General features: G+C 46.3%; 1 protein-coding gene across 1 annotated transcript; it reads left to right on the top strand.

Moving 5' to 3' along the window:
* The first annotated feature begins 930 nt into the window (after window positions 1-930).
* Window positions 931-26,949, top strand: FBLN7 (fibulin 7). Its single transcript, XM_082217779.1, has 8 exons — window positions 931-1,290; window positions 5,782-5,941; window positions 6,964-7,134; window positions 16,881-17,006; window positions 17,464-17,601; window positions 19,639-19,776; window positions 21,367-21,505; window positions 24,333-26,949. Exons 1-8 carry the CDS (start codon window positions 1,216-1,218, stop codon window positions 24,703-24,705), a joined length of 1,320 nt encoding a protein of 439 aa, XP_082073905.1. The 5' UTR covers window positions 931-1,215; the 3' UTR covers window positions 24,706-26,949.
* Window positions 26,950-27,594: the final 645 nt, after the last annotated feature.

Consider the following 27,594-nt stretch of genomic DNA (forward strand, 5'->3'; position numbering starts at 1 on the left):
GGCTAAGGGAGCTGGGCATGTTTAGCCTGGAGAAGAGGAGGTTAAGGGGTGATATGATAGCCATGTTCAAATATATAAAAGGATGTCGCATAGAGGAGGGAGAAAGGTTGTTTTCTGCTGCTCCAGAGAAGCGGACACGGAGCAATGGATCCAAACTACAAGAAAGAAGATTCCACCTAAACATTAGGAAGAACTTCCTGACAGTAAGAGCTGTCCGACAGTGGAATTTGCTGCCAAGGAGTGTGGTGGAGTCTCCTACTTTGGAGGTCTTTAAGCAGAGGCTTGACAACCATATGTCAGGAGTGCTCTGATGGTGTTTCCTGCTTGGCAGGGGGTTGGACTCGATGGCCCTTGTGGTCTCTTCCAACTCTATGATTCTATGATTCTATTCTATGATTCTATGAATAATGTCATGTGTACTTTGGCCCTTAGCCACTTCCCTGCAACAGCAGATTAATACTGCAGAGAATGATCCTGGTCTACCTTACAAGGCTGCCGTAAGGATTGCTGAGCTGATTTTGTCAAATGCCAGATGAATGCAAAATAATAATAATCCTTGCGAGCCAAAACAAACAGGAATCTCCAACCTGTTAAAGAAAACGTGAGTGGCACCTACTGATCCTGACTACTTAAACGCTAATGTTTAGTGTGAGCTCTTGGCTTGGGAGGGCAGGTTATATATCTAAATAATATCCTAAATTATGGGCCACTTTGATTTTTTTTTTAAGTCATCCTATTTCTCTCTCACACACAAGTTTTTGACTGTGGTGGGGAAGAGGCGACTCATCGTCTTTGAGTAGCAGAAATAAAGCAAGCTAAACGTCCACGTTGGAGGCATCAATCTGAGGTGCAATTTTGCAAGATATCTCTCTCTCTCTCTCTCTCTCTCTCTCTCTCTCTCTCTCTCTCTGGGGTGTGTTTCTGTGGAGGACAGCTCCTAGGAGGCAGCACACTGGCAGCGAAGGCAGCCTACCAATGAGAGGTGGAAACTGAGCTCTCTCTCTCTCTCTTTTTTTTACTCTTTGGATCTTTGGAAAACCTGCTGTGTGATGTTGCAGTCATTTCTGATCTGAGCACAGGAGTGCTCTCTATCCCTCCTGATCTACAGTCAGGGCAACTTGGCTGTCGAGGAAAGTGTTTTGCCAAGTGTTCCCGTGCAATCTGAGAAGAGTTTTTTTCTTTCTATCTCTCTACCTATCTTGGAATAATAGTGCCATGCCTTCTGGATTGCAATACAGCCTCTTTCTCATCTTGTGCCTAACATCATGTCAGGAATTTCGAGCATCCCAGGTAAGCCCCATTCTCCCAATCAAGAACTGGTTAGGTCTGGATAACATTTCATCTATCTATCTATCTATCTATCTATCTATCTATCTATCATCTATCTATCATCATTCATCTATCTATCTATCATCATCTATCTATCTATCATCATCTATATCTACCTACCTACCTATCTATCTATCTATCATCTATCTATCATCATCATCTATATCTATCTATCTACCTACCTATCTATCATCTATCTATCTATATCTATCATCTACCTACCTACCTACCTACCTACCTATCTATCATCTATCTACCATCTATCTATCTATCTATCATCTATCTATCTATCTATCTATCTATCTATCTATCTATCTATCTATCATGTATTATTATTATTATTATTATTATTATTATTATTATTATTATTAATTTGTACCCCGCCCATCTGGCTGGGTTTCCCCAGCCACTCTGGGCGGCTTCCATAGAAACCAAAAATACAGTATCTACCTATCTCCCTACCTACCTATCTATCTACCAATCTACCTACCTACCTATCATCTATCTATCTATATCATCTATCTATCTATCTATCTATCTATCTATCTATCTATCTATCTATCATCTATCTATCTATCTATCTATCTATCTATCTATCTATCTATCTTTAACATCTATAAAATCTTGGAGGGGTTATAAATGCAATGCATGAAAGAAAGGATACGTTTCCCTTGACAGTAAAACAAATGGTGGGTTATTATTATTATTATTATTATTATTATTATTGCTAACTTTTGCTTTAAAGGCTGGACTTTATTTTAGCTCCCCCTCCCTGGCCTCATGTGTCTCTTTCTGCAAAAACAACAGGTAAGTAAAATGATGGTTGCTAATGCCCTTTGATACACATCCTCTAATTTTCAACTTCACACCAACGACAAGAGGTGTGGTTAATATTTTGTGTAAATCAGAAAAGACACGCAGGAAACAAGGCCAGTCCAAGGCCAAATAAGCACCATCAGTCCAGACTAAAATGCAAATCTTCATCAGGAGAAATTTGAAGACTAAAAAGATAGCCTTCCCATCACTTAATTCTCGAATTCCTCGACACTGTTTGAGGTGAAGAATGCAGCTCCAGAAGTGTAGGGCATGTAATTACTTTTGCAAATTATCTGCCTCTGAAAATTCTTACATTTCTTGCCCTGTATCCCTGCCAATAATGCAACTGCAACCCTCTTGCTGGGTTAGGAAACTCAACCTGTTCCTCCGTTAATGCCTGAATAAACCAGCACAGTCAAGTGATTGCAGAGCTTGTGAGTTCAAGTCACTTTGCAGGAATATCAACATGGGCTGAGCGAGCTGCACAGTGATGAAGTTTATTATGCTTAACTGTAGCGCAGTAGTTCTGGTTAAAAATAACTCTTTAACAAAGAGCTTATTATAAAGGTATCCAGTACGACTTTTTTAAAAAATGCCTGCTGCATGCTACATATGATAAGAGTCTTCGGCAAGAGAAAACTTGTTCACTCCCCAAACCCCGAGAACATGCTTCATATAAAACATGGCAATTAAATTCTTGTTCATTCAAATTGTAAGGAAATGTCAGGTTTATTGTGTCTGCAGTCATTCCTTTTTGACTGGCTCCTGTCCCAGTATTTAGTGCTGACTTTTGATCCTGGTGAAGACGTTGTGCAACGGATAAAGAAAGTCAATTTCATAGCAAAAGCAGCATTTGTGTGGGTGTGTCTGTGCATGTGCGATCAGCAATAAGAAGAATTTTGTTCAGTTCGCATTTTACTTTGACCTTGCCTGATTTTAGTGCAAGCCGCCCTGCAAACCCAGCTATATTTCAAAACTTGCACTTCTCTGGATTTCACGATGCAGTTTTCAAACCAAGAAGAGTGCACAGGGGGGGGGACTATATTAACCTATGGATTTGCTTGCAAACATATGTATAATAGGCAAAAATGCAAAAGAAAAGAAAAAGAGATGCATATATTAGGCTTAACCTGCATGGAAATGCATGCTGATTTTCGTGTTGACTTTTTTATTCAAAGTAATGCAGAAATAGGCAAACTGAACTTAAGGCTGGGAAAATGGGAAATCGAAAGAAACTGAAAATGACAGGTTTGTGCATCCCTATTTGCGATAGATGGACAGATAGTGATAAACTTGCTGAAATATACTCGGAGTCGAGTGTGGATTTCGTGCTCTTTCAACTCATAGTAGTGAGGAGGAATGGAAGTTCCCCCAGAATGTCTGCTTTATATACATTATTTACACAATGGGCCCCATGTGATTGGCTAATTCTAGGATTCTCCTGTAGGCCAATCGGGTTGCGGATTCACTTCCACCTGGAGTTGGATTGGGTGGCTCCTGCGGACCAATCAGACTGTTGCATTCTGGATCCTATTCAACTCAATACATAACACTTGCACAGACAGACCAATTGATATGCATTTATGGCTGAGTGGATATAGGATTTAGATAGCGTATTTAGACGCAGGGCTTGGTTGTCAGTGAAGTTAACTCTTTATTCAGGGGCATGGCATACAACTCAGCAACACTTCCAAGCAGATCTTGCCTCTATGAAACAGTTGCCAGGACTGAAGGTCCCCGCCTTCAACCCTTTCTAAGGCTCTCCTCTCTCGGATGTTTCCTAATGATACGGAACGGGGGGGGGGGATGTCTTCTTCACCTTCTTCTTCGCTACAATATATCCATTAATTTCCATCTGCCAAGCCCTTCCTCCGGGCGATGCCAGGTGACAGACTATGCAAACATGGACCATTGTCTTCTCAGGATGTGCTTATCTGCGCATATCTCCAGCTCTCTGCATATTCCCCCCTCCCTCCTCCATATCTCCAGTTCTCTGCATATTCCCCCCTCCCTCCTCCATATGTTTGTGTCAGCCAAACGGTGTAACCCAACCTCTTCCTAATGTATTTGTGATGTAATCTGTGTAACCCAACCTCTTAATGTATTCATGATGTAACTGGGATGTATTTTGCACTGTATTCTGGGATATGGAGGGAAATTTCAAAAGTTCATGTCACCCCTTTCTCGCTGTTCAATCTCGCCTTGAACCTGTTGCGCAATAAACTTGGATCTTCTGCAGTTTGCTCCTGCTTCCGGCTGAGCTCATTTTCTTCCGCATGGACCCGCGGACCTAGTCCGACGAGCTGGGTGGCAGAGTAGCCCTGCACCCAGATTTTTCCGTAACAGTAAGCAGTCTCAAACTGCATCTGCCCACCTCCAGCCTCTGCTCTGCCCTCCTCCTTATCCTTATTATCCTGCACATTCTTGGAGACCAGCAGGGAGGGGAGCTTGTTGTAGCAGGAGAGGGAGACTCCCTGGATTCTTCAGTAGCCTCTCAGTTCCCCTCTGCTTCAGCCTCGGTGTCTGAACTGCTCCCTGTCACAGGTTCCTCCTGCTCACTAAATCCTGTTGCCCCTTCAGCATCCAGCCCTGCCTCCCAGTCCTTTCCCTCTGACCTCTCCTTGGTGTCCCACCACCAAACCCTTGGCTCTGAGCCTTCCTCCTCTGTGGTTTCCCTTGGGGGTTCCCCTGCTGGTGTCTCCCACCACTCCTCTTTGTCCAGCCAGTCCTTGACACATGTCTTACAATGTTGTGAGTACACAAATTGTTTCAGGTTCCAGCTATAAAAAATATAATGTGTGAAATGACCACTGAGCTCAAGACTGTGCTCCACTGAGCTACAGATCTTGGTGGGTGGCATGGGCAGGTTGCCATGACTCAGTTAATTCTGCCTTACAAGGCTGGTACTGTGGATTCCCTGAAGGAGGTGCAGGAAGGTCAGGATAGCTCAGTTGCTTAGAGTGTGGTGCTGATAATGCCAAGGTTGCAGGTTCGATTCCCATATGGGAGAGCTGCATATTCCTGTATCCTCAAGGTCCCTTCCAACTCTACAATTTTACGATTCTATGATACAAATCAAGTGGGGAAGACTGTCACGGTCCAGCCAATGGGTGATCGAAGTCCCGGCTGAGGAGGTTGGAACCGGGGGCAAGATGGTGGGGTGGGAACAGGAACGAGAGTCTAGAAGCCAGGGGTCTGAGGGTCAGGAAGCAGGGGGGTCACAAAGTCAAGGCTCTGAGGGTCAAGAAGCAAGGAATCAAGGAGCCAAGGAGCTGGGGTCCGAGGATCAGGAAGCAAGGAGCCAAACACAGCAAGGCAGGAAACGTGTTGCTATGGCAAAGAGCCGAAGGGAAATTCTGACCTTATATCCCTTCCGGCTCTAGCCACCAGGTGCAGTGAGTTACCAAACGGCCTCACCTGTGCCACCGTGCCTTGCCTCTCCAGAACAAACTTAGGAAGTTCCCAGTCCTGCGAAGCCCTACTGGTCACAGGGCCCGGCTCCTGCACGCACTCCTGACAAAGACATTGGAGGAAATGGCTTTCTAATTGTACTCAACCATCATGTTTAACGCCGTACATATAAAGGCACATTTAAAGGCCTGATCCAGCTGTTTAAAGTCTTTGTGTTTCCCACAGAACTGCATGAACAAGCAGCAGCTTCTGACTGCCATCCGCCAAATGCAGCAATTTCTAAAGGGGCAGGAAACGAGATTTGCCGAGGGGCTCCGTGTCATGAAACACCGGCTGACGACTCTGCAAAACACAGTCATGAAAACCACCCCTGACCCACCAGCTGGTAATTAAAACAACAAGCCTAAAGTGATAGCAGTGCAAGAGCAGGAGCAACATTGCTCAGACAGAGAACCCAGGGCATAGCCAGCAGCGTTATAGGACCAGATAGACCCCAATTGGCTCCTTGTGTCATATGACCCCTATATACTGCCCATCCATTATTAAATGACATTTGTTAGTCTCTCTTGGATATAGAGGTAGGAAAGTCTTCGAACAAAACAAGTAACATTTTTTATAAAAAAAACTATGGGTGTAAAAGGGACGCGGGTGGCGCTGTGGGTTAAACCACAGAGCCTAGGACTTGCCGATCAGAAGGTCGGCGGTTTGAATCCCCGCGACGGGGTGAGCTCCCGTTGCTCGGTCCCAGCTCCTGCCAACCTAGCAGTTCGAAAGCACCTCAAAGTGCAAGTAGATAAATAGGTACCGCTCCGGTGGGAAGGTAAACGGCGTTTCCGTGTGCTGCTCTGGTTCACCAGAAGCGGCTTAGTCATGCTGGCCACATGACCCAGAAGCTGTCTGCGGACAAACGCCGGCTCCCTCGGCTTATAGAGCGAGATGAGCGCACAACCCCAGAGTTGGTCACGACTGGACCTAATGGTCATGGATCCCTTTACCTTTACCTTATGGGTGTAAAATGCTGGGACGGTGCAAGATCCAGGGCCCATTGTAAAAGATATGGGTCTTGGCCCCCTGAGTCACCACACCCCTGCATCCCAGCATGATTCTGTGATGGTGGTGCTTTTGCCCTCTTTCCTCTAAGAAGAAGACGAAGAAGAATTTGGTTTTGATATCCCACTTTATCACTACCCGAAGGAGTCTCAAAGCAGCTAACATTCTCCTTTCCCTTCCTCCCCCACAACAAACACTCTGTGAGGTGAGTGGGGCTGAGAGACTTCAGAGAAGTGTGACTAGCCCTAGGTCACCCAGCAGCTGCATGTGGAGGAGCGGAGACGCGAACCCGGTTCTCCAGATTATGAGCCCACTGCTAACCACATCTTTTATTATTTTTGTGTATCCAACTCACAGTGTTCTGCCCTGCCCTGGATGCCCCACTGAATGGCAAAAGATTTGGCACCAAGAACATGGTGGACCATGAAGTTCATTTCACCTGCGATCCTGGATTCCGACTCGTCGGCTCCAGTTCTCGAGTGTGTCAGCCAAACGGCAGCTGGACAGGAGATGTTCCTGAGTGCACAGGTAATTCACTTTTTTATTCCCTTGGCTCGGGCATAAACACTCACCTTCAGATGATCAAACACAGCTGTTTCAGGAGTAGCCACAGATGCTGAAGATGGTTGAATTTGTATCCCACCTTCCCTCGGAGAAACTCAAAGTGGCATACATGGTTCTCCCCGTTCCCAATTTTATCTTCAAACAACCCTGAGGTAGGTTAGGCTCAGAGGAAGTGACTGGCCCAGGGTGATCCAGTGAGCTACATGACTGATTTGAACCTTGGTCTCCTGGGTCCTAGTCCAACACTCTAACCACTACACCATGGTGCTGGCTCTTGTGGACTACGGCTTCCATAATCCCCTATCATTGGCTATGCAGGTTGAGGCTGATGGGAGCTTGGGTATAATTACACCTGGAGAGTCACAGGATCCTAATCCTTCTTGCACATTATATGGTGTGGTGTTTGTACAGAGCCCCCGGTCGTCTCAGGGACTAGTAACCTGTACACCACTAATCCACTGCCACCAACCAGGTCCTCCCCGGTAAAATCACTTCAGTCTCAGTCTGGTTCTCAAGTTAATAAAGAAGAGTGTGTTTTATTTCAGACACAAACAAACTTTTACAGCATTCCAAACATTGTTACTCTTTGCTGATCAGCCTTAGGACTACTTGCAGGGATGGGGGTGAAGGGGTGTGTGAGAGTTGAATGCTTTCCCAAACTGATATTTGCATTTGAGGGTAAACTGCCATTGATGCCAATGGAGGCTTTCTTTGCAATGCAAAAAGAGAAAAAGAGAAAAGCTGTTTCACAGAATGGATTTGTTGTGCCCAAATTATTGCCGATTGCTCTAAATCCACGCGACTGTTGTTCATTGTGTATGAGGCTGCAGATCCAAGCATATGTCAAATCTTTTAATAGGCAATTTATTACTAGGAAACAGATGACAACATCTGAGAAATCGACTGGCACAAACACAGTAATTAATCTTATGTGCTTTTTTGGGGGGGGGACCAACGCGAGGTTTATCCAGATTGGCAAACGAGAAACTCATACATAATTACCTCTATTTAAAAAAATTGTTTACTGGGCAGAAGTCGGTTCTGTTGATGGTGAGCAGGCATTTGGCATAACACACGCATTTTATATTCCTGAACAGCCATTGTTACTGTGCTTGCCTGTAGCTGTAAGAAGGCAAGAGAAGTGTGACAGAAACGTCAAACCATGGAGGGAAGACGTGGTTGGAAGCCTCAGGGTGCAACTCTGCTATCACTGTAGGCTGGTGTACCTGCATGAGAGGCATAGAGACAATTCTCCGAGCTTATTTATGCTCACCTTTTGCTCTTCCTTCAGTACAGTGGTATCTCGGGTTACAGACGCTTCAGGTTACAGATTCCGCTAACCCAGAAATAGTACCTCGGGTTAAGAACTTTGCCTCAGGATGAGAACAGAAATCGTGCAGCAGTGGTGTGGCAGCAGCGGGAGGCCCCATTAGCTAAAGTGGTACCTCAGGTTAAGAACAGTTTCAGGTTAAGAACGGACCTCCAGAACGAATTAAATTCTTAACCCGAGGTACCACTGTATTAATTCTCTTTGGACTGCTGACCTGACGGCGCTCCCTTCTCCTTCTCCTCCATGCCATATTTCAAATCCAGACAGAAAGGTTGTTCAGTCCCCCCCCCCCCAAAGCTGACATATGGCAACCCTACCCATGCCATGACAGCAGACATACTTGAAGCTCTTTTCCACTGAGATGGAAGACCAAGCATTGTGCATCTTAGATAGAACTAGGATCCTTCCTATCAAAAGCCAACATGGTGCAGTGGTTAGAGTGTCAGACTAGGACCTGGGAGACCAGGGTTCAAATCCCCACCTGGTCACAAACCTCTCTGGGTGACCTTGGGCCAGTCACTGCCTCTCAGTTTAACCTACTTCATGTAGTTTTTGTGGGAATTAAATGAAGATTGGGAGAACCTTGAACTCCTTGGAGAAAAAGGTGGGATATAAATTCAGTAAAGTAAATATTTCCTTCAATAAATGTCACTCATTTTCCAAACTCAAGAGTCACAATGTGGTTCCATCCAGAATTCTGCAGCAAATTCAACTTCTGCTGAGAATTTAAACTCCAAGGTCTCTGCAAACTATGATTCTACTTATGGGTGCTTTAGAGCTTTCCTGCTCTAATCTGGTTCCCTCCGGATGCTCTGGACTACAACTCCCATCAGCCCCAGCCAGCGCATATGACATAAAGTGGGCATGGTTTAGGGGGAAATGGCCTCATGGGTCGAGTAGGAACTTGTGCCTGGTGTAATTAGACCTGCGGGCCAGAGGATTCCCACCTCTGGCTAGAATACTGTACCACAGATGGGGACTGGGGACAATGGGAAAGGCCAATCTGAGACCAGACTAAGGGACCAGCTGCAGCATGTTGGTTGGGGGCCTCTATAACAGCAATTGCCTCTTAGCTGTAGAGAGACTTGAACGCAGAACTGTACTTTAAAAGGGTGTGTGACAGCTTCGAAGGAATACAATACAGGCAGGAATTCAAAAAGATATGATGCAGGATACAATGCAGACAAATAGTATATCTGCAGTGTTGCCACTGTAGCCCATCGGTGATTCTGGGTGCAGAAAAGAGATGGCTAACCCATCCCATCTGAAATCTCTTGACTAGTTATTACGACTGTTAGAATTGCTTTTGCTGGAATCCTGAGTGATGCAAGATATTATTAATGCACAGTAAATTGCATATTGGATTACCATTTCTTTAAACATATTAGTTGTCTTTTGACTCTCCAAAAATGCTTCTTTATTTTGAAACTACTAGTATGAAAATTCTGGGTTGAACAGAAATTTCTTCTGAATTGAACCTGCACTTATCCCTAAAGTGTGCCTTCCTTGTATTTTGCTTATTGAAATGCAACTGGGGAATGAAATTAACTACAATAACCTATAGAAACTGGCCTCTGGCCTTGCTCCTGTGTCTTTTACAGAAGCCTTACACACAAAAATCCCACCATCAAAGCTTTTTCATCAATCATCTCTGTGCCAAAAAATCCTTTACTTCCTTGGTTTCGGCCCTTTACAGTGTTTCCCAACCTTGGGTCTCCAGCTGTTTTTTGACTACAACTCCCATCAGCCCTAGCTAGCAAGACCAGTGGTCAGGGATGATAGGAATTGTAGTCTGAAAACAGCTGGCAATCCAAGGTTGCGGACTACTGCCTTAGAACCCCTGTTTAGCATTTTAGAATATTTAAAAATGTTTGTAGCACATGGAATTCTTCGCCTTCAGCCTTCCCCAAACTGGTGCTCCTCAAGATCCTTTGGACTACAATTCCCATGAGCCACACCCTGATCATGGGAGCTGCCTTTTATTGCTCCTTTTTAGAGATGTTGCTGGTTTTTATGGTGCTATGTCTTACTATATTTGTAAGCCACCTTAAACTATATGAGGAAAGCCAAGGGTCAGGTAAATAACAGCAAATAAATGGAATGTTATGGCTAGCTAATTTTTATTTCCTGTTAATGTTGGTCCTTCACCACACATTGCCATTTGGTGGAGAGATTGCCATCTCAAACACTGGATTAAATTAGTGTGTATCATAGCGCGCTGTGTGTGCGTGCGTCAGAGAGAGAGAGATTTGCATCCATTTTCCTGACTTTGTCTTTCTCAGTTAACTCAATGCAAAAATTCTTGGCCCTGGTCTGTGTGGTTTACATTTTCACACGCTCCTCCATAGGGTGCTTAGGCCCCTGTGCATTGACAGAGCTGTTTGTTTAAGTGAATTCCTACCTCATTGTGCAAGATGCTAATGAGCCATTGAGCCGCTGGCCGACCAAGCGGCTGCGAAGGCCAGAGACCTGCCACTCTCCATTGTGTTTGAGAAGACAGACATTTCTAAAGAGATTATGGCACAGTGCGCTAGACGGCCAGCCAGATGTGACTCTAGAACAGGGGTGGGGAGCTGCTTTTCAGACCAAGGGCCGTATTCCCCATCTGGGCAATGTTCTGGAGGCCACGTGGCAGTGGTGGGAGGGGCCGGAGCCAATAGGTGCAAAGCGATGAAATCTACTTCTGTACAGTAAGTTGGTTTCTATGCACAATCACCTCTTCCATCCATGCAGCCAAGAGGAATGACCAGAGTTCAAGGAGACATCCTAGCAGGGCAAAAACACAGGAAGAGTGGATGGGGTTAAAAGGGGGTGTCGCCTGTGGAGAGGCAGGAGGGCTGGATAGAGAGGTCGGATAGAGAGGGGATGCGTTGGCCTCTGGCCTAAGGTTTGCGACCTTTGGCCAAGAATCAAGTGAGCAGTGGGAATTAGGTGAATGCCTGTTTCCGTTGTCCACAGCGGTCCCATTCACAACATACATTTAGATCACCATGATGCCGCTGTAAATAGTAATAGTGCCCCTCCAAAAGGATTCTGGGACCTGTAATTCTTAAGGGTGCTGAGACCCTTTTGCCCTCTGTTATGTACTGAGTTGAATAGTATCCCAAATGCAGCAGTCTGTTTTGTTTTGTTTTAATGATATTTATTGAAAAATTTTTAGAATTACAAAAGAAAACAAGGTAGAAAAAGAAAAAGAAAAAACCAAGAAAAAACAAACCACATCAAACAATACAGATTAATAAAAATCAAAATAAAAAAATAACACAACATAATCAAAAGACAAAAATATACCACAAACATTTAAAAACAAATCCAATATTCTCAAAACCTTAACTGTCATTACCTTCTTTCTTTGACCTCCTCCTCCCCCCTTTTTTTGTATCCTAGTTGTTAATTGTTGCAGCAAATCCTTTCTATATTTCATAATATTCTGTCATTACATTACCTTAATCTATTTTAATCTTATCTTACTATAAAAAACCTTAAAGCTTAAAACTTAAGTCTTTTACCAATTTCTCATAACCATAATATTCTTACATAATTCTTTAAATATTTTTACTAAAGCCAAATAATTTCGTTCCAACGTTTTTCTAACATTCATCTATTTTTTAAAACAATCCTAATAGAAAAAAACAAAAAAACAATCCAATCTTCATCCAGCATCTCTTCCTCCTGGTACCGGGTTTTGTCAGTCCTTTCTATCTCCTCAATCTAGCGCATTAACCTGGTAATCTTATATCCGAGGCCCTTAAGTCCCTTCCATGTCCCTTCCATGTCTTCTTCATATTTATAGCTATATTTTCCTTTGTCTCCTGCTCCTTTCACTCGTGGGAACTCCAGCTTAATAGTGTTTTTGACCCTTCTTGACAAATCAGCCCCTTTTCCATAGTCCACACTGACCTCCATGTGGTATTTAAGAACCTGTTTCAAAGTCCCTCCAAAATTAAGAGCCCCCACAACCCCAAACATCTCACGGCACATTACCAGACTTGAAAAGTCCAAACATCCCTGCATAGGGGGGTCTATCCAACCCCCTATTTCCAAGCCAAGCCAAACTTTATCTTTCCAAATCTGGCTTTTTCCAAGCTCATTTGTCAAATCCAAAAACTCATGTTCCTGCTGGGCCGCAGCTCCCTCTATCTCCGGCGCCCAAGATTCAGCAACATCCTCTTCCCTCATCTGTTCTGTCAGGGCACACTCCTGATTTGATTCCTGGGTGGGCTCCATATACCGTATTTTTCGCACCATAGGACGCACTTTTTCCCTCCTAAAAAGCAAGGGAAAATGTGTGTGCATCCTATGGAGCGAATGCAGGGGGGAGGCAGGCGGGAAAAGCCCCCAAGAGCCGCACACAAGCTCCGTGCGCTCTTGCGGGCTTTTCCACAGGAGGGAGAAGGGACTGACTGGCCGCATCAGTCCCTTCTCCCACCTCCCAGGAAAGCCAGGAGAAGCCGCACACCCCTTTAAAGAGCTCACGGCTTCTGCAGGCTTTTGCGAGAGGTGAGGGAATCCCCCCACCTCCCAGGAAAGCCAGGAGAAGCCGTGCAGCCCTTTTAAAGTGCGCGCGGCTTCTGCCGGTTTTGCGGGAGGTGGGGGAATCCCCCCACCTCCCAGGAAAGCCAGGAGAAGCCGCGCAGCCCCTTTAAAGAGCTCACGGCTTTTGCAGGCTTTTGTGAGAGGTGAGGGAATTCCCCCATCTCCCAGAAAAGCCAGGAAAGCCCTGCGCAGCGTCTCCCGGCAAGGAGAGGCTGTACGGGGCTAAAGGGGAAGGCAAACCAGCAAGTGGGATCCATCCCGCTCACTGCCTTGCCTTCTTCCATAGCTGTGCGCAACCCCTCCGCAAGGAGACACTGCGCGGGGCTAAAGGGGAAGGCAAAACAGCGAGCGGGATTCATCCCGCTCACTGCCTTGCCTTCTTCCATAGCTGCGCGCAACCCCTCCGCAAGGAGACGCTGCGCGGGGCTAAAGGGGAAGGCAAAACAGCGAGCGGGATTCATCCTGCTCGCTGCCTTGCCTTCTTCCATAGCTGCGCGCAACCCCTCCGCAAGGAGACACTGCGCGGGGCTAAAGGGGAAGGCAAAACAGCGAGCGGGATCCATCCTGCTCGCTGCCCTGCCTTCTTCCATAGCTGCGCGCAATCCCTCCGCAAGGAGACGCTGCACGGGGCTATGGCTTCTTTAGCCCTGCGCAGCTTCTCCCGGCAAGGAGAGGCTGCATGGGGCTAAAGGAGAAGCCAAAACTTGGCTTGCTCCATAGCTGCGCACAACCCCTCTGGCAGGGAGAGGTTGTGCGCACCCTGTACGCTGCTCTTTGGGGCTGGGGGGGGAAATATTTTTTTCTTGATTTCCCCCCCTAAAAACTGGGTGCGCCCTATGGTCCGGTGCGCCCTATGGTGCGAAAAATACGGTAATTTCCCACTGCCTGTTCAAAATTTCTGATCGCATCAGTCATCAAGTCCGTCTTCTCATGTAGCTGTTCCAATAGGGCACTTGTTTTACAGAGAGCACACAACAGAGCTTCTGAATACATTGTCCTGCAAGGTCAGAAGTCTATTCCCACTATCGTAATCTGTAGCAGCTACAAGCTCCCCGATTCAGAATTGGTTACAGTTTCACAGGCTCCCTCTAGGGGAAAAACTTCTATTTGTTCTTTTCTTTTAAAGGCAGATCTAACAACAAAGTTTCCTTTTTCAGTTATTTTGTCAATATTTGTTCCTTTAAAATGCGAAAGGGAACAATGGAATCACTATGTTTCTCTTCTTTTAGCTATCTGTCAAAAATGTTTGTCTCTGGTCAATGAGCTTCAAAAAGCGTCAGTCCTGACACCCCGCTCCAGGATCAAGACGGTGAAAAGTTACTTTGCTTTACACTCACTTCCGCAGGTTTAAACAGTCCAGAAAAAATCCCCCCACTTCTCCTGCTTCCGAAGGGGGTTCAACAATCTTAAATGGTGAAAGTTAATCCTTTACAAGCGATTTTCTGAACTCTAGTTTGCCATGTCTTTGCTTTAATCTATCTACAAAGAAATGGAAGGCTGACTTCCTGTTTAGACCTTCCCGTTTCAGTGCCAAATTGAAATAAACTTTTAAGTCCAATTTTCCTTTCTACTCGCAAGTCCTTATTTAGAGTCCAATTGTCCGAAATTTAAGTACTCACGGTGATTGTTTTAAAAGCCAAATTGTCCCAGGAAAAAAGGCAGCGCTCTCCGGCAACGGCTGTGCGGCTTCGCTCCACGGAAGAAGCAGTTGACTCTCAGCACCGCGCCACTTCCCCCTCTTCACTCCGGAGCCCGTTAGTGGGTTCCTTTGCGGGTTGGGGGGGCGCTAAAGGTGCCCGCCGAGTCCCATGGTCACAGGCTTCATCCGCCTGTGATTTTTGAAAGGGTCCCTGCTTCACCGTAGCGGAAAAGACCCGTTTCCGGTCGAGCTGGTCCCTCCAGATCAGAGGGAGTCCGCCATTACCGATGGCGCCACCCCGGAAGTCCAAAATGCAGCAGTCTGATTGGTCCACAGGAGCCACCCAATCCAGCTCGATCCGCAACCAGTTTGGCCTACAGGAGAATCCCAGGATTAGCCAATCACGTGGGGCCCATTGTGTAAATAATATATATAAAGCAGACATTCTGGGGGAACTTCCATTCCTCCTCACCACTATGAGCTGAATAAAGAGCATGAAATCCACTCTCGACTCCGAGTATATTTCACCCTCACAGAATTACAATTCTCAGAGTGGTCAAACCATTCGGCTGGACACTGAGGTCCACCTCCAAGGCACTGGCGGAGGAACGGGAGTGTGGAGGGAGCGGACAGCCCCCAGCACCACTATTCCGGTAGGGTGCCATTGCGGTGCCCCCCCCAGACACGCGCTGTGCACCCCCATGCACCGGGCACCACATCCCCACAGGCAGCACGCCACGCCCCCGCCTGCTCTCCGCCCCCAGTAGCGGAGCATGCAGCTTCGCCACTGCTCCAAGGGTCTTCTGGCTGTTCCTTCACTGTGAGAAGTGAAGTCACAGGGAACCAGGCAGAGGGCCTTCTCAGCAGTGGCACCCACCCTGTGGAACGCCCTCCCATCAGGTGTCAAGGGGATAAAGAACTACACCACTTTTAGAAGACATCTGAAGACATCCCTGTATCAGGCAGTTTTTAAGGTTTGACGTTTCATTCTGTTTTTATATGTGCTGGAAGCCACCCAGAGTAGCTGAGGAAACCTGGTCAGATGGGTGGGGTATTACTATTATTAATCCCTCTTCACAGGGAACTCTGTGAATTGCAGCTCTGGGAGGGGAGTAGGGGTTCTCCTAGCAACTCTCAGCACTCTTAAGGAAACTACATTTCCCATAAGCCTTTGGGGGTTGTCAGAAGTAGAGAGGTCAGTTGGTTAGAGCATGGTGCTGATAATGGCATGGTCACAGGTTCAATCCCCATATGCTTCTTCCGGCATTGCAGGGGGTTGGACTAGATGATGCTCAGGGTCCCTTCCAACTCTATGGATCTATGACTGTTTAAAGTGGTATCATAGTGTTTTTGCATATATGGCTTCAGTATGGCCAATGTCTTCCTTGGGTAGCAGGTGAAAAACCACCATTTGTTCTCTTTAGGACACCTGGGCAGTGTCTGGGCCTCTTGATGTTGCCTTGCCCAGGTGTCGATGAGGCCTAGTGCACACACTCAGCACGGAAAGCCAGATGAGGATCTCGGCTTGGTAGAAAGTTCAAGGAAGCAGGAGCGGGTGGAAAAATTCGGCTACAACTCCTTGGCTGCTTGTTCAATAACTTCATGGTCTGGCGACCCCTGATTATTTAGAGTATTCTATTGATGATCAGGGGAGCTTGGCTTTTTGGCAGATGGGAAGCAGTGGCAATCCATGAGGCATTCACTCACGCAGTCTGTTTCTTCAAGGAATTCCACTGCGCTAATTATTTCAACACATGCCAGGGAGAAGTGAAAGGGTGCCTCAGGTGAATAGAGATTTGGGGGGGGGCAGGGGAGAATCTGGCCAGCTCTTGCAAATAAAAGATTTTGCTTCTTCCATTAAGGTGTATTTTACCTTGGGGAGGATATGCGTATTTGCAAAGCCAGGAGGAAGCTGCCTAACCTTGTTGCAAACATGCAAATAGCCGCCATATTGCTGTTGGTTGTGTTCACCACAGGTTGCCCTTGAGTTGTGGATTACAACTAGAGATTGGGGGAGAAATTAGAGGGAAATGCTTGAGAAAAATCTGTGGATTTAATCCAAATTTCATACCGAAAAGAAAATTATGAGGAGAAATTTGTACTAAAATGTTGTAGGCTTTCACTGAAGAACTTAAAAAGCAGGCTATGGGTTACAGAAATAATTTGAAGCTCTGAAACCTCCTTATTTTATTGGCCTTTTCTTAGATATTGGGGTTTGCACCAGTCACCTGTGCCAGAATGGAGGAACATGTGTTGACCGAGGTGAACAGTACAAATGCTTTTGTCCCCAGGAGTGGACAGGCCCCAACTGCCAATATCAAACACAGACGGGTATGTATTGTGGTAAGGGGTTAAGGAGGGTGGGAAAGAGGGATATTTAAACCTTAATGTGAGAGAGAGGGGAGGGCAGGCCCTAGAAACACAGGACATTATAGAGAATCAGACGATTTGCTCATTTAGCTCAATATTAGCTACACTGACAATATAGCCATAGTCGCTGGTTTCCACTGTTATCCTTTCCCTCCATGTGGTGGAAGTGATCAAAAAGCTTACACAGAAAGAGGCAGAGGACTTGTCATGGGAATGCTGGTTTTGCCCATCTCCGTCCCCACACTTTGTGTGTAATATGTGGTTTTCCCCTCATTGTCACAGATGTAGAACAAGCCCACCACTCCATTTTATTAGCTGCGTAAAAATGAAATTAAAAGTAAGGATGTCTTCTCATTTGCGGTTTGGGATTTTACACTGTCCTGGAGGCGAATTCTTCCCTCCCCCACTTGTCCTTTAGTACCACCAGAATGGAGCGTAACAGATGATCCGGCGTTCAGCCGTAAACCTCGCTGCGCCAAGTTTGACCGGATGCAGCAGTGCAGTTGCGAAGCAGGCTTCCACATGAGCGGCACAGCAGAAAACAGCATCTGCCAGGGTAAGAGTGCAATTGCAAGAGATCTCTGAGGAGTCTGCTGCTACAAGCTGCTTCCGCTTCCTGTCGAAGTTAAAGCCATGTCTAAACTTCAGAATATGGTGGTGTGGCCTTTCATTTATAGACTTTCAGTGCTGTATGGGGGGGGGGGCGTGTTATAGAGTAACGTAAGTTAAAAAAAAAGATGAATCCCTGATCCAAGGAGCTTAACACTGTAAATTCCAACAGTAAGAAAGTTGACAACGGTAGGAACTGCAACAACTTATTGCAGCATGGAGTGCTTCTGTTAAAGGCTTCCAGCACTCCATTCTTTTCCTTCTCTCTCTTAAAGTTTTCCGGTTCTCCCCCAACTCTTCCCAAACAATCAACCACAATTCTGTATCTCCAAAGTATCCTCAGTCCTTGTTGGGCTGTTTAGTTCAGTTTTGCTTTTGCATGTTTATTTTTGGGTGGGGTGTATGCACAGGTGCCCAATATCAGAGACATTAAAACCTTGGAATTCTCCACTGATTACTGGGGACAGGACAATTTTTCCCCTAGCATATTTAAAAATAGCTTCTCAGCTTGAACCAGTAAACAAGCTATCCGGACAATGAGATGGTTCTCTCTACCACTTTTCTATCTATAAGCTTCTCGCTCCATTGCTTGAGCATGAGTGGCACAGATTTGTCAACATGAAACCCAAGCGGCTGAAGACTTGAAATTGATATTGATGTGTACAATGCAAACCCATTTGAATTGATTTAGAAAAGCAAAGCGGATTTATACATTTTCAAATCAATAAATGAAACGCAGTTGCAGCACAAACACTTGAGCTCATGGTGAAGCCATGAGCACCTTTACTTGGAAGCAAGTACCACAGAGGATTACTCCAAAATCAAGTGAACATAGAAGTCCAACCTTAGCTTCAGTTGGGGATAAGAACCAGAAGGTAATAAGATAAGGAGATAAGAACTATAGAAGGCAAAAGGCCAGCCGGCCCTATCGTTAGACAAAAGGTAAAGGGACCCCTGACCATTAGGTCCAGTTGTGGCCAACTCTGGGGTTGCGGTGCTCATCTTGCTTTATTGGCTGAGGGAGCCGGCGTACAGCTTCAGGGCCATGTGGCCAGCATGACTAAGCCGCTTCTGGCGAACCAGAGCAGCGCACGGAAACATTGTTTACCTTCCCACCGGAGCGGTACCTATTTATCTACTTGCACTTTGACGTGCTTTTGAACTGCTAGGTTGGCAGGAGCCGGGACAGAGCAATGGGAGCTCACCCCATCATGGGGATTCAAACTGCCGACCTTCTGATCAGCAAGTCCTAGGCTCTGTGGTTTAGCACCACCTCAAATGGCAAGTGCTGACAGGCAAGACTGAGCACCACCAGAGCTATTCTTCCTAAGCTCCCATTCCCCCTGGGGAATGTCCTACGCAACATATCCTTGGCCCTCTGAACTAGCCTTGCTCCTCAGGTGTGGTAGAGGGTGATTTCCCATCACAGGTGTTGAGAAGTAAGATTCAACAGCTAGTCCAGCCAGAATGGGCTGAAGGCACCATCTTGGCAATGAAATGTCTGAAGGGGGCAAACTCTGCCACACATATAAGAAATCCCAAAGGGTTTCAACACCACCTTGCGGACTGCCTTGGCTCACTCCCGGGTCACTGTGTCTTAGGCAACTACTGGCGGGAACAAGCTCGCTGTTATCTGCACAATGGCCTGCATTCCTGAGCTAATTTATCATTCAAAGCTGAGCATCCCAGGCTTTAACAAAAAGGCCCTCCAGAGTTTTCCAGCGGCAGGCAATTTCAAGACGGGCCAGCAACTTAAGAATCAGATCTGTACAGCAATGCTCTCCTTACGTTGTTATCCAGCAGGAAGCACCAAGGGCTGTGCTTTTGAATAAACCCACACAGTTCATCATCTGGAAGGGCAAAATGCATGCTGCTAATATATATAACACCAGTAGCATATCTCAGAATTCCGCAGAACCCCTTGCGCAGCCTGTCATGAAATTTGTCCAAGCAGAAATAACGTTGCTTTTCTTCCCCCTTGCAGATGTGAATGAATGTGAAGTTTACAAGCTGGAGGGAGCCCCTCGTCTCTGTATGCACACCTGCATAAACATTCCTGGCTCATACCGCTGTTCCTGCCCCAGAGGATACCAGATCTTCAGCGACAGGAAAAGCTGTGAAGGTGACTTTAGCATGAGGCAGATGGCATTTCACAGACGCTGAATGACAAAATGTGCAGGCTTCATGCAGACTTTTCGGTCCCCAAAAACTGCTTAGATTGTGTGCAGTGTATTTCTCTGCAACCAGGGTTTAAGCTGCAATCCTGCACACTCTCTCCTAGCAGCAGGGACTTGGTTAGGCGCGCATACATTTTATGACTAGAAATGCAAGGAAATGCTAACAGAATAGAAGCTGGACTTCCCAAACGCCGTGCAAGAAGCCAGATTTAACGGTTTGTAATGCACAGCTACTTAAAATTCTGGCTGTTAATGCCAAGGGAGGGAGACCCGCTGAAACAAGGTAGACATTGTAATGCCATTTAGATATGTCGGGAGGTATGGTGGTCAAGCGCCAAAAGGAATTGAATAGTGATATTGTATGCATGAAGCATGCACTCTGTGCTCTTGCTGGCTACAGAAAATACCTTCAGATTATGATAAAACAGAGCTAATCGCTGTGATTTGGTTGGGTTTTCGTTGTTGTTTCTAAAATTAAAGCATCTTGTGTAAGGGAAGCAGACTGACATTGCACGGTTTAAAATATTTTCTGTCCACTCCACAAGCCAACTAACCTGGAATATTTCCCCTCATTATTTACTTTGGCTGCATGCACACCATACAGTTGAAGCACATCTGACACACATATAGGTAAAGGTAAAGGGACCCCTGACCGTTAGGTCCAGTCGTGACCGACTCTGGGGTTGCGGCGCTCATCTCGCTTTACTGGCCGAGGGAGCCGGCGTACAGTGGCCAGGTGGCCAGCATGACTAAGCCTCTTCTGGCGAACCAGAGCAGCGCACGGAAACATTGTTTACCTTCCCACTGGAGCGATACCTATTTATCTATTTGCACTTTGACGTGCTTTCGACCTGCTAGGTTGGCAGGAGCAGGGACTGAGCAATGGGAGCTCACCCTGTTACAGGGATTCGAACCGCCGACCGTCTGATCGGCAAGTCCTAGGCTCTGTGGTTTAACCCACAGCGCCACCCGCGTCTCATTACACATACCCTTCCCCCAAAAAAGAATCCTGGGAACTATAGTTTGTTAGTCATGCTATAGCTCTGGGTAAACTACAGTTTCCAGGATTCTTGCAGGGGGGTACTTTAAATGTAAAGAATCTTTTGCCCAACGTGGGGCTTGAACCCCCAACCCTGAGATTAAGAGTCTCATGCTCTATTGACTAAGCTATCCATGCATTTTATCCTTGCTACAACCCTATGAGGTAGAGTTGGGCTTGGGTCTTCTCATATTTATGGAGTGACCACTTAGGCCATCATCTGGAAACAGGAAATGCGCCACCAAAAGAAGAGGTCAGAGGGTATCAATTTGGAGAAAACTTCCTTGGCAGAGCTCAGCTCCAGAAAGCTCTCATGTACATAGAAAGGATTTAGGTGGAACTTCTGTGCAACAGTTAGAATGTGCAAATTGTCACTGGCCTTGAGAGCCAAAGGGTGGAGAAGATCATACCTTCCCCTTTCTGTGTTAAGCGCATCACCTAAACCATCGACTCTGGTCCTGGTCCTTTGCTTTTCATGTTTCCATTTGTTTTACAGACATCGACGAGTGTGCTCTCTCATCGCACAACTGTACCAGAGGAACGACGTGCATTAATACAGGAGGAAGCTTTCAGTGTGTTAATCCAGAGTGCCCCAAGCCCAGTGGAAACATCAGCTATGTGAAAACATCGCCGTTGTAAGTATAACGGGAAAATTGTCGTTTGCCACCTTTGACAGCAGTAGGCTAGTTTAAAGCACCCGGGGCAGGTCATGCATGGCACAGAGTGAGCTCTATATTCCAACACCTCATCATACTCCCTGCTCTGCTCCCTTGCCTCACTCTGCCTAATGATAGAGCCGGCCATAAAGGTAAAGGGACCCCTGACCATTAGGTCCAGTCGTGGCCGACTCTGGGTTGCGGCGCTCATCTCGCTTTATTTACCAACGGAGCCGGTGTACAGCTTCCGGGTCATGTGGCCAGCATGACTAAGCCACTTCTGGCGAACCAGAGCAGTGCACGGAAACGCTGTTTACCTTCCCACCAGAGTGGTATCTATTTATCTACTTGCACTTTGACATGCTTTCGAACTGCTAGGTTGGCAGGAGCAGGGACCGAGCAACAGGAGCTCACCCCGTTGCGGGGATTAGAACCGCCGACCTTCTGATCAGCAAGTCCTAGGTTCTGTGGTTTAACCCACAGCGCCACCCACGTCCCCCAGAGCTGGTCCTAGTTCTGGGCATAAGGAAAGAAATGATGACTGCCCGCTGTGCAGTTCCAGTTCCTTTCTTTTAAAACTAAGAACCGAAAGATCGTGATGATCCAGGCTGTTGGCATATTGTTTTCTGGTCTGTGATCAAACATTACGACAACCTTATGAATATTTCCCCTCCAGCCAGTAAGATTACTTGTTATATTTTCTTTGATACAGGGCCAATGTTCTGTGCCTTGATTATGCACCATCGCTGTGTGTTGCATAATCTGTGTGGAGCTTTGTTTGAGTTTAGACAACTTTTTGGGCACAATCCAGACAAAGTTAAAGACCTTTAAATCCAATTGATTTCCATGAGAGGTTTATTCTGCAGACGCACCATATCCTTAAAGCACATTTCTTCGCCACCAAAAAGAATCCTGGGAGCTGTGGTTTGTTAAAGGGTGCAATGAACTGTAGTTCTGTGAGTGGTGAACTACAGTTCACGGGATTCTTTACAGATGAAAAATGTGCTTTAAATGTACAGTGTGTCTTCAGCCTTAGGCTGCAGCCGTAATCCCATTTACCTGGGAGTAAGCCCATTGAATTCAATGGGACTTATTTCTGAGTAGATGTGGTTAGGTTAGTGCTCTTCACTGTAATGGGGAGGATTCACCTCATGAGCCCCATCAGCAGAAACCTCACACAAGGACTTCTGCTTGCACCCTGATCTTTCCCCTGCCTCTTCTCCTGCTGTATGCCCCCCCCCTGAAATTGGCTTGAGAGGTGGTTGGGAGAACCCCCAGAACAGCATGGGGGTGGTGGAAGGGGGTGGAGTTGTTCCAGCTGGCAAGCAGAAACCCTTGTGCAAATGGAACGCTCAATTCATGAAAGCGTGACATTGAATTCCGATCCAATATGCCAAATTTTTACCCTTCAAAATAAATGGAAATGAAAAGTGCCTAAGGTCATCTGGATTTCACCTTCACACTCTAAAAGAAAGGTGGGTGACCTGTATGGAATCCAACAACATCTCAGAGCCTTATTGGGAAGAAGAAAAGCCGTTGTTAAAGATTCTGCAAAGACCACCTGGGGTCTAAATCTTAGCAGTATTTTTTAAAAAAAAGATTTAATATATTGTTTAGATATTTGTCCAAGTGTTTGGACCATTATGTTAGGGGTATGCCGACCCAACATATATTCTCACTGGCACTAACTGCGTTTTATCCAACTCTCTGGCTTTTGATTCGCTTAGGTGCACCAACACTGTGGGGTTGAAGGCACCTTGGCCCCCTCGATATTTGTTTTAAGGGGAGCGGACCCTCCTCATCTTCATAGCGGCCTGCATGTGGTGCATGTGTATGACATGTGTATGACATCACATGTGTATGACATCACATGCACAGCACAGGTCCAGCGCTGGCTCCTTCAGAGTGTATGGCTTCCTGCATTGCACATGCATCATCACACACGCACAATGCCCAACATGCAATGTGTGTGACACCATGCAAATGCATTGAGCGTTGGGTACCCTCAATTTTGGAGGCAACTTGGTGCCTCCGGATCCACTTATACTGCTGCTTTACAGTAGTACCTCAGGTTAAGAACTTAATTCGTTCTGGAGGTCCGTTCAATGGCTCCCAGTACGTTTCCGGGCACAATTCAAAGTGTTGGTGCTGACCTTTAAAGCCCTAAAAGGCCTCGGCCCAGTATACCTGAAGGAGCGTCTCCACCCCCATCGTTCAACCCGGACGCTGAGGTCCAGCGCCGAGGGCCTTCTGGCGGTTCCCTCACTGCGAGAAGCCAGGTTACAGGGAACCAGGCAGAGGGCCTTCCCGGTAGTGGCGCCCACCCTGTGGAACACCCTCTCTTCAGACGTGAAGGAAATAAGCAGCTATCCTATCTTTAAAAGACATCTGAAGGCAGCCCTGTTTAAGGAAGTTTTTAATATTTAATGCTGTACTGTTTTTAACACTCGATTGGGAGCCGCCCAGAGTGGCTGGGGAAACTCAGCCAGATGGGCGGGGTATAAATAATAAATTATTATTATTATTTACCTGAAACTGTTCTTAGGTACCTCAGGCTAATGGGGCCTCCTGCTGATGCACGATTTCTGTTCTCATCCTGAAGCAAAGTTCTTAACCCGAGGTACTATTTCTGGGTTAGCGGAGTCTGTAACCTGAAGCGTCTGTAACCCGAGGTACCACTGTATTGTCATCACTGTTTGCAGCCCTGTGCTCCAGACTGGAGGGAGGGCAGGATGTAAAGATATTCCATACGACGAAGAAATAAACGCATCTCCTTTGTACCCCCACCCCTCACTTTCCTTCCTAGCCAATGCGAACGGAACCCATGCCCAATGGACAGCAGATCCTGCCACCACGCCCCGAAGACCATCTCCTTCCATTACCTCCCTCTGCCGTCCAACCTCGTCACTCCCACCGCCCTCTTCCGCATGGCGACCGCGTCGGCTCCTGGGCGGCCTGGCCCTGACGGCCTGCGCTTTGGGATCGCAGCAGGCAACGGCCGGGGCCATTTTGTCATGCAGCGCTCGGACAGGCAGACCGGCGAGCTCATCCTCGTCCAGAGCTTGCAAGGCCCTCAGACCACAGAAGTGGAAGTCGACATGACTGAGTACCTGGACCGCACCTTCCAAGCGAAGCACGTCTCGAAGATTACCGTCTTCGTGTCGGCTTACGAGTTTTAACGGAAGCCGTTTGCACAGGGGAGGAAAAGAAGTAGCTTGTGGCCTGCTCTTATTCACCCAGAACTTTTGGTTCTAACCACCAGCTGTACTACAAAAGCCGGAACAGACATCAGGCATTGCTGTCTCGGTACTTGCCTGTGTTAATGCCAGCCTCGGATATAATGGCTGTCGCCTTTCTGCTTCTCCTCCGGGGGTAGCTAGAATGGCTCTCTCCTGATGCTGTTAGACTACAGCTTCCATCTGTCTTGCGGGCTGCTGATGGGAATTCGAGTTCAGCATCATTTTGAGAGCGCCACATTGGCTACCCCTGTTTGACTTTAAACACTCAATGCCCTGAGTGCCTTGGAGGGATAATAATGTGATTGACTGCTAACTATGGTTGGTGCCCCACCTTGACCAACGCCCCCCTTACTCTAACCCAGCCTTTCTCAAGCTGTGGGTCCCCAGATGTTGTTGAACTACAACTCCCATCACCCCTAGCTAGCAAGGCCAGAGCTCAGGGATGATGGGAGTTGTAGTCCAACAACATCTGGGGACCCCCACAGGTTGAGAACCGCTGCAGTCTAACCTGCCCCTTGTTAGCCAATCCAGCATGCCACATATACAGACAACCTGTCCTTAATGCAGACATTCTGCCCTCATCCCAAGCAGAAGTTCAACTAAGGAAGAGTGCAGGTCATCTCTCTTTTTCTCCCTGTCCCTCTCTCTGATGCTGTATGAGAGCAAAAACATCATATATCTGTTGCAAGGGATCTGATTCTACTTTCTGTTGTTTGTAGCGTACTAATGCTGATCTGATGTCACAAACCATGAGCATGATTCAGCAACTATGGAAACACTTTTTAATTCCTGTTTATTTCAATGGGAAGGACAAGCAATGGTGTGCTTAACAGTGCAAACCTATGCATGTTTGCCTGGTAGTGAGCACCACGGATTTCGTACGTACAGCCCTAGCCATGTCTACTCAGAAGCCAGTCCTACTGAATTCTGGCAGAATATCTGAGAGTGGGGTTCGGTTTGCAGCCTAACTCTCCAGTCAATGTACACAGAGTTACACTGCACATACCTCCTTTTGATATCAGTAAGACCATAACAGGACAATCTTATGCACATCTACTCTCAGACCAAGTAAGTCTCGCTGAGTTCAATGGGGTTTACTCCAAGGTAAGTGAGTCTTCTAGGATCGCTCCCTAAAATACTGAGCTGGGTCAGTTCTAAATTATGTTGCAACAAACTCACCATTCCAGCCATACTTCAGAACTAAATTTTGAATATATATTTTTCATAGTTTGCCTGTGAAATAATAGCTTTGAGGGACACTTTGAGGAAACTGAATCTTAAGCCTTGATGATGAATTGTAGAAGCCGTTATTATGAGTCTGGATGGTGCCCTGAGTCCCTTCCAATTATTGGGATCCTGTATCTGTGGGGGTAAACCACAGGAGAGCAAACTTACCAAACCAATCCTTTTGTCTAGGTAAAGGTTTTGGCTGACTAGTTAAGCACCACAATTAGCATAACCAAAGAAGTTGCTCTATGCCATAGCACAGGTGGGTGGACCTCCCTGCCCCCAGCTGCTAGGAAGGAGAATAATAGCCGGTGTAGCATGTCTGAAAGAGGGAGAAGCAGGCTGGAAGCTGTAGGCGCAGAGACATGTTTGCTCTGTGCTGGATCCAAAGCTATAACTAACAAAGAAGCAAGATTGTTCGGGGTGTTAATGCTGCGAGCCCCTCCATCTTATGCTCAGGTTGTATATATGTGTAAATAAAACGATTTACCCAAGAGGCATCACAGTCTCCTATGGCCTTCATTCCAAGGAAACTGAACCCCCAAAAAGAGCCTTGAACCCCTGGATTCTCTCACCACTCAGAAACTGGGGTGGCATGTAACACTATTACGCTAAATAGTAAATTGTCGGATTTGCACCTTGCTTCTCCTCGCTTCATAATCCCACTAAATTTAACAGTTTTTATAACTGGGAATACCCCAAAGAACCGACATACACATGAATGTATTTTCCCATTATGGTTCCTTGAGGTATTCCTACTTCTAGAAGCCTATTATGTTTAGTGGGCTATATATATATAATGCAAATCGCTCTTATAAGAATCTGTTTACACTCTCTCTGCAATAGCTCTGTGTCCACCCCCTAGCTCCAAAATAATAAGAATTTTGTTCCAACTCTGATGTCTTCAGTCAAAGGGATGTGGGGAACATAATTCCATTAAACATGTCCTTGTTTGTATTTCGTATGTGTTTTTCATTGAGTGTTTTGGATTTTATCTTCTTCTGCAGTTATGTATGCCCCTGGGATCATGGATCGTCAAAACCCAGATGTAGTTTCACCGAAACTGACATGGCAGAAATCTGGATTATGACATAACATGAACAATGGCATCAGTTCATCAGTTCATCCAGATCTGCCTTGTTTATTGAGCATCTGGGTTGCTTTAATACCTGCATATGTATACCTGTATATATATAGAGAGAGAGAGAGAGAGAGAGTTCTGCGTTAGTGGCAGAAACAGTCACAACACTGGCACAAAAATCTGGCTCTCAATTGGTATCAGCCCCCTGGGGCATACTAGATATCTGCTTCTGCCAGAATAGGAAACCTGGGAAAAGGGTATATCAGCTGCTGTTCCCTCGGGGTTTTTTTTAAAATCTCTTATTGGAAGGGGAGCATCTATGTAAATTTCCTGGCAAGTCAGGCTAGACGTTCTCAGAGCAGTTCCTGCAAGGAGCATATCATGGATGCCAAATTCACAGCATACACTTAAAGCACTACAGTGCCACTTTATGCAGTCATGGCTTCCCCCAAAGAATCTTAGGAGTTGCAGTTTGTTAAGAGAGTTATGAGGAAACCCCTATTCCCATCCCAGAGCTGCAA

Source organism: Podarcis vaucheri (genome assembly GCF_965113315.1).
Source record: "Podarcis vaucheri genome assembly, chromosome: 3".
Taxonomy (NCBI): Eukaryota; Metazoa; Chordata; class Lepidosauria; order Squamata; family Lacertidae; genus Podarcis; species Podarcis vaucheri.

Coding starts and splice junctions, on each gene's coding strand:
- FBLN7 (XM_082217779.1), top strand. CDS start 1,216: ATGCCTTCTGGATTGCAATACAGCCTCTTTCTCATCTTGTGCCTAACA. Junction 7,135..16,880: donor AGATGTTCCTGAGTGCACAG/GTAATTCACTTT, acceptor GCCTTTTCTTAG/ATATTGGGGTTTGCACCAGT. Junction 17,602..19,638: donor AGAAAACAGCATCTGCCAGG/GTAAGAGTGCAA, acceptor TCCCCCTTGCAG/ATGTGAATGAATGTGAAGTT.